The sequence below is a fragment of the Pinus tabuliformis genome, chromosome 7 (genome assembly GCF_031772625.1).
Source record: "Pinus tabuliformis cultivar Carrire ecotype Pingquan chromosome 7, CPIR1, whole genome shotgun sequence".
Taxonomy (NCBI): Eukaryota; Viridiplantae; Streptophyta; class Pinopsida; order Pinales; family Pinaceae; genus Pinus; species Pinus tabuliformis.
In genome coordinates, this window is record NC_142293.1 from 509929442 (window position 1) to 509937512 (window position 8071).

At 36.0% G+C, this 8071-nt stretch overlaps 1 protein-coding gene across 1 annotated transcript; it reads left to right on the forward strand.

Moving 5' to 3' along the window:
- The first annotated feature begins 340 nt into the window (after window positions 1–340).
- Window positions 341–3043, forward strand: LOC149248293 (histone-lysine N-methyltransferase ATX3-like). Its single transcript, XM_089448868.1, has one exon. The coding sequence runs from the start codon at window positions 341–343 to the stop codon at window positions 3041–3043; it is 2703 nt and encodes a 900-aa protein (XP_089304994.1).
- Window positions 3044–8071: the final 5028 nt, after the last annotated feature.

Here is an 8071-nt window from a genome sequence, read left to right on the forward strand (position 1 = left end):
GACCCGAAGAAGAAATTAAGGTATTGTCGGCTTGGGTTGTGCCATTTTGTATTTGTCACAGCGTGCCGCTTTATTTGTGCCTTTCTTTTTGTTTATTTATTTTTTCGAATTCGTTTCCTCCTATTTAAAGAGTGACGGTTCATGTAGCCTTTTGCTTTGCATTACTTACTCTCCAACCGGTTCGGCATCAGATCAAACAATCCTCGGTTAGCGCAGAGATTTCAGGGCCCTGCACTATCTTGTATCAATCCCTTGGAAATAGAGTTTGCAATACAGTCATACCATCGTTCAGGCAAAGTTCAGGTTAGGGTTTCATCCTGGTTTTATTTTTATTTTTACAATGGAGAATTCTAGGAAGAGAACTAGAGATGTGAGACACTACAGCGGCGATGCGGAATCATTGGGGTATGGTTTTTTCCGCCGTAATAGCGGGGATGAGGACGGGGCGCCTGCAAATGTGAGGCTGTTTCGCAATGATAAAGATGAATCAGGGAAATTGAGAAATAGACCAACTAAGCGGATGAAAGGTATGGACAATGAGCAAGTCATAAAATTGAAGGGTCAAAACGTTACAGTAGAGGTTGCAGTAACGATCTATACTAACGAACCCAGGAAGAAGCAGGTGACAGAGGCAGATCAGAATATGGTGGCGTTTGAATGTTCAGAGGGCCCGCGTCGGGAACAGTTTGGCGTGGGTGATGTCGTTTGGGTGAAGTCTAAGAGGAGAACTGACAGACTTTTTTGGCCCGCTAAAGTTATCGACCCGGTGAAAGATGCCCCAGAATCTGTGCAGAGCGTTTGTGTTCCTGGAAGATTTTGTGTTAGGTTTTTCCCCATGACAAATATCTCGGACTGCGCTTATAAATGGGTTAAAGAAGAAAAAGTATTCCCTTTTTGGGAATGCTTCCGGACATCAGTATACAAGAGTCAGAAATTCTTGAAAAAATCTTCTAAAGACCTTAAGGATAAGTTTCCTGAGGCAATTGAGGAGGCCAAAGTGGCCGATTTTTTTTCTGGATGCAGGGTTATGCAAGATCAGGAAGAAGAAACAACATGCAGCAGCTGTAACGAGAAATTTCCAGCTTCAAAATTATTACCATCTGTTCAGGTGAAGCAGCTGCGTACTTCATCTGAGAAGGGCTTGTTGATATGTCGACGTTGCTGCAAGTTGTACAAGTTCAATCAGTACTGTGGCATTTGCATGAAGGTATGGAGTCCCACGCCCAAAAGAAGTTGGCTTCAATGTCAAAAATGCAAGATTTGGGTTCATTATGATTGTGATAAGGTAAGCAGTGAGCAACATCAAGGCCTTGCTGAGTATTCTTGTCCTCAATGCACGCCGAAGCAACCGAGCGGGGCAATCTCTCTAATTAAGGAGAAAAACAACAATCATTTCACTGTTCCAGAGCGCATTACTGTTGTTTGTAATGACAAGGAGGCGAATTATGTGACTAATAGCCACTTAATCCTCTGTGAATGCAATGAATGTGAAAAGGGTAAGTGGATGGGCCTGTCGCAATGGGAAAAACACGTAGGCTGTAAGAGGAAGAAATGGAAGCAAAGTATTAGAGTCAGCGGTTCCAATCAGTATCTCATTGATTGGCTTAACGAGGCCTACGAAGCTGGGGTTCGTGGCCTTGGATTCTTTGACCCTGAAGGGCAGACACCACTCAGCATTAGGGAGAAAGAATTAATAGGGTGGCTGCTAGAACCATTCGAGCCAATCAAAGAAACCTGGATACCAGAAAGGTGTGCAATATGCCGTCATGCTGAGGATTGGCATAATAATAAAATTTTCATCTGCAATGGATGCAATATTGGAGTTCATCAAAATTGTTATGGTGCAATTGAATCGCAGGACGACTGGCTTTGCACAGCTTGCCAGAGTGCAAAGACAGAGACTACTCCACAACGCTGCTGCCTCTGCCCTGTAATGGGTGGCGCCCTGAAACCTACCACGACATGTGGATTTTGGGTGCATGTTACCTGTGCTTGTTTTACTAATGAAGTAACGTTTGTGAATGATAGAACTATGGAACCTGTAGATGGCATATTGAAAATCAATCCAGACTCCTTTCGGAAGTCCTGCGTAGTCTGTAACAAAATGCAGGGATCTTGTGTCAAGTGTCAGGAATGTGAAACATTTTACCATCCCACGTGTGCATTAACCGAAGGGTATCACATGGAGCTTTTTTACTGGAACAGTAAAGGAAAGAATTTATGCACGTACATTTCCTATTGCGCCTCTCATAGGGTTCCAGATCCAAACGTGGGTGTAAGAATCCCTGATCTAAATTCTATACTTATGGGAATCCAAGAGGAAGTTGTTGCAGTAACACATTCAGAAGATTCATCATATGAGAGTTCATCTTCAAACGATGATAATAATCTAGAAGAAGTTAGACTCTGCAAAATAGAGGAACCATATGCATCTAGAAGCTCTGTGCATAATCCTCTGAAAGAAAAATCCGGCATGACTTCCATAATTCAGAGACCTGTGGGATACTCCCACCATTCCAGAGAAGCTATAAACAAGAGATTAAAAACAGAACGAGAAGCGGATCCACCACAGTTCTTTTCATACACAGACCGTCTTTCTTACTGCCAGAAAAATGAAAAAAAACGATTTAGCTTTGGGAAATCTGGAGTTCATGGATATGGTCTGTTTACTATCAAACCCCTTCAAAGAGGGGAGATGGTTATAGAATATCGGGGCGAAATAATAAGAAATAGTGTTGCCAATTTGAGAGAAAAGAGATATCAATCAGAGGGTAAAGATTCAACGTACTTCTTTGCAATCGACAAAGAAACAGTGGTTGATGCCACAAAGCAGGGAAACGTAGCGCGTCTGATCAATCATTCGTGCGCACCCAATTGTTTTTCGAGGATATTACCGATCAATGGTGTTGAGAGTCGAATTGCACTGTTTGCGAATAAAGACATTGAAGCTGGCCAAGAGATAACGTACGATTACATATTAACGAAGGATGGAATTAGGGAACGATGCTTTTGCGGAGCAGCAACATGTCGTAAAGTTATGTAGGAATTTTCATGATTCCATTCAAAATGACTCCCCATTTTTCTTTGAAGTCAACGGTTATTATTTATAAAGAAAATTTTTCATGATTTCCATTCAAAACGATTCCATATCTTTCTTTGAATTCAAAGGTTATTATTTATGAACGAATCGAGAGTTATTATTGATGATTAATGTATTAACAGACAGCATTCAAATATAACTCAATGCTATTTTACTTTTTTTTATATAAATTCTATGGGTTATAGAATTTATATAAAAAAACCTGCCAAATATTCCTCGAAACCTGCCAAATATTGAAAAAATGATTTCTCCTAAAACATAATTCCTAACTTGGATAATATTGACTTAATTATTCTACAAAATCATACCATTTAAAAATACTTCGAAAATTAATAAAAAATAAAAGTTAATTGTTTTATAATCTTTACCAAAATACATTATTTTGTATCATTTTTCTTAGTTTTTATGTTCTTCATTATATATATGAAATGCCTACTTACCTTTCAAAAACATAAACACAATTCTTACTATATTATATATGAATTGTCTACTTACATTTAGAAAAACACAAACACAATTCAATTTAAAAAGAAATTCAAACTTTTTTTTCTATAAGTTTGGTAGGACTACATCTTAATCATGTCTAATATATCAATTTCTATCCGGATGGGGAATTGAACCAGTGACTTCACATCGAACATTGAGCTCTGAACATTTGCTAGCAACCTGTATCCACGCCAACCCTAGCCCATCCATTGACATAAAGAAAATTTGAGTTCTGAATATTTGTCAACAACCTGAATAACGCAGATAAAAAGTCGGGAACGCGACAATCATTATTCATCTCAATGGGCAAAGGTCACGGGAAATGTGGTGCACTTGATCAATCTCCACGAAATATTCCTTTTCATCCAAATCGATCGTATATTGCTTTTCATTTCCTTTCCTTCGAATCAATCTCCGTACAGCTCTACCATGAGATATTCTTCTAATCTCGTGTGTTTGACTTTTGATCCAGATTAATCGCACTGCACTGTCAGCACGATATTATATTCCTTATAGTCTTATACAGTGTAATAATGATAATATGATAATCATTCATGCGAAGATTGCATTGCTTAAGCCATAAAACTTCCCTTAAGCTATTGATTGTCTTATCATGAATCATCCATTATCGCTGAACTGTAGTGTAGTTACGTACGCAAATTTCTTTCCTTGGGATGGAGTTCATGGATAAAAGCCACATAGCCAGATTAAGTAGTTCTGCTTAAAATGCTCGTCTATTATGTATCCATCATCTGTCGATACAGTAGTTTCCACGGTTGTTCATTCAGTAGGTATATCAAATTATTTTGATCTAAAGTTTATGCTTTATATAATAGTAATTTGTTCTTATATTTCAAATTTATTTTGGTTCTAAGCTTTAGGATTTTTATTTTTTAATAATCTAGTTTTTAGATTCAAATAATTTTTTAAAATTAATTTAATTAAATAAGAATCCTAGTAAAAGTGTATTAAAACTCGAAATATATTTTTAGGGTCTCTGCAACAAATCTCAAAGGATTTGTATTAGACATTAGAAGGGGTCCTAATAAAAAAATTCATTCACAGAAATTATGTTCTTCTTAACATAGGATAAATTATTTTCTTCTTAGTATAGGATAAATTCTTCAGCGTTAATTTGTATGGAAGGAAATTTTACATTTAGAATGGATTATTTCAACCATTATTAACCTTAAAAATTGATGTAACCATTACTTCATACATATAAGAATTTAGTTGAAGTTTGAAATTCAATTTCTAGGAATAAGGAAATTTCTTACATTCTTTATATTTGTAAATCAACATGTTTACCATGATTTATTGCCCACCATAATTTCATCAAGTCTTTTGCACTGATATGAATAAGATTCATGTATAAATGAGAATACTTACCATGAGATATTGTACATCATAGTTTATTTATTCTTTAGCACAAAAATAGGTAGAGGTAACATGTAAATGTGCATACATATAAGAATTTAGTTGAAGTCTGAAATTCAATTTCTAGGAATAAGGAAATTTCTGATATTCTTTATATTTGTAAATCAACATGTTTACCATGATATATTGCCCACCATAATTTCATCAAGTCTTTTGCACGGAAATAAATAAGATTCGTGTATAAATGAGAATACTTACCATGAGATATTGTACATCATAATTTATTTATTCCTTAGCACAAAAATAGGTAGGGGTAACATGTAAATGTGCATACTTACCACAGGTTTCTACCCACCAAAATTTAAGCAAGCCTCTCCCTTGAATATGATATAAACTTATTTCCATATGTTCTTGTAAACTCAAGGTAATATACATTCACTCAAACATAACTTTAGATATTTGCATGAGACAACAATGCAAATGAATAGAGGAAACACATAAATGAAATTTGAAGCCCGAAACCAATCTAGGAATGAACCCTTTCCACCAAGCATAAGCTCAACTACACATTGTCTTTCTATAGGTGGCCACAACCTAGGGAAGCTATGATACCACAATGGGAAAAATAATAAGTGACTAGTTAATGAGCTAAGTGAAAGAAACTCTCCTTGACAAACATGATAAAGTCAAATATCTCAAATTTGAATTGTGTTTGGGCCTCTGTGATCACTATATGCCTCTCTTTTTGTTTATTGAAGTTAAGAAAATAATCCTTTCATTGCTCCACAATCCATCTATAATTAGCACATCCCTTTCTTGGCTTTCTCAACCAGTTCATATCATATCACAACCCACTCTTCCTATAGCTCATAGCTTTTTTGCAAGTGTTTGATATGTAGATTTTATTTTTGTATACATAGCAAAACACACTAAAATGATTTCAATCTGTGTTTGAAAATTTTTTGGGCATATTTGTGCACCCAAAATGTAGTTTAATCATAAAGAGTTCTCAACAATTATTCCATTTGGGATTTAAAACATTTACTCATGAATTGCATTGCATGCACCCATGTGGTCTACTCTTTATGGGTGTCACTCTCTGCATGAATGAATGAAATTCCTTTTTGAATTAATGTCTAGCAAATTTTTTCATTCATGGGTCTCTTGCCCCTTCCAAAATTTCCACTAATCAATGCAGTTTATTTTTTTAGAGTCACGTGTTTTCCTTAGTATCAGAGGGATTAACGTGTCAACTTCAAAATCCAAGGAATGTACTCAACTCAATCTTTTTATTAAATTTTGAACCACTATTGTAGCTACTACCCCAACTTCCATATTTATAAAGGTGATTGTTCTAATTACTAAGTCACTCAAAATGAAATGGTTCTTAGGTAAGAAGGATGGGGCTTAAATTTAAATTCCAATTTCATGGAAATGATTTGGTAAATAAACCTCCCAATAGCTTCATCATTTTCGCTCTCATGAAATCTTGTCCCACATCAATGCTTCTATGTTCCCAATAAAAAATGTCACCATATTTATTAATCCAACATTTATATACATTGTTTCTAGATTCATCCAGCTCATTTTTGTTGCAATAGTGACACATCCATGTCGAAAGAGGTAATATAATGTCAAATTAATTACAATTAATTAAGCAATCTGTCAATTAATAGTGACACATACATGTCAGAATATGTAATATAATGTCAAATTAATTATAATTAACCTAGGAGTCTGTCAAATTAATTACAATTAAGTAAGGAGTCAATTGTTGGTAGATACATAGGATGAACCATGTATGGTAAAACAATTCCTAGAGAATTGGTGGATGGTAATTCCTTTATATGGACTTCAATAATAATGTGTTAAATTAATTACAATTAACTGATTTCCTTTATATGGACTTCAATAATAGCTAAGTCTGTCAAATTAATTACAATTAACTAAGGATTCAATTGTTGGTATATGTACGGGATGATCCATGTATGGTAAAGAATTTCCTAGAGAATTGGTGGATGGTGATTCCTTTATATGGTGTTCAATAATTTTTACGTTTTGCAAGTACAAATAAAGAATTCCAAATAAGGAAGAAGGCCAAAAATGAAGACAGATATCAAATAACCTAGAAGAGAGAGAATGGACCAATTTAATGAATATTTCTCATTTATAATATTTAATAAAATAATATGATGATGTAGACTAGTTCTATATGTCTTCTGTGTTCAAATCTCTAGAGGCCTCACCCATAGGCACATAGTGGAGGAGGATACAAGCAATATGAAAGAAAGTCCCATCACCAACTTCAGCTTGTGGAGTTTTGGTGTTTGGAATCAGTTTGCAACAGTCCCACCCGTGTTCAAATCTCAGGAGGCGTCACCCATATGCTCGTAATGTAGGAGGATACAAGAAATATGAAAGCAAGTCACATCACCAACTCCGACATCTATAGTTTTTATGTTTGGAATTGATTTGTAGTAGTCCCACCTGTGTTCAAACCTTTGGAGGCATCACCTATATGACCATAGTGTAGGAGGATACAAGAAATATGAAAGCAAGTCCCATCACCAACTCTGGCCTCTGGAGTTTTGTTGCTTGGAATCTATTTGCAGTAGTCCCACCTATGTCCAAAGCTCTGAAGGTGTCACCCATACAGCCATAGTGTAGGAGGATATAAGCAATATGAAAGAAAGTCCCATCATCAACTCTGACCTCTAGAGTTTTTGTATTTGGAATCGATTTGTAGTAATCCCACTTGTGTTCAAATCTTTGGAGGCATCACCCACACACCCATAGTGTAGGATCATACACGAAATATCAAAGCAAGTCCCATCACCAACTCCGACCTCTAGAGTTTTGGTGTTTGGAATCGATTTGCAGTTGTCCCACCTATGTTCAAATATCTGGAGGCATCACCCATACGTCTGTAGTGTAGGAGGATACAAACAATATGAAAGCAAGTCCCATCACCAACTCTGGTCACAGGAGTTTTGGTGTTTGGAATCGATTTGCAGTAGTACCACCAGTGTTCAAATCTCTAGAGGTGTCACCTGTAGGAATTTACAGGGTAAGTTCCTCAGAAAGAACACCAAAAGGACACCGCTCACA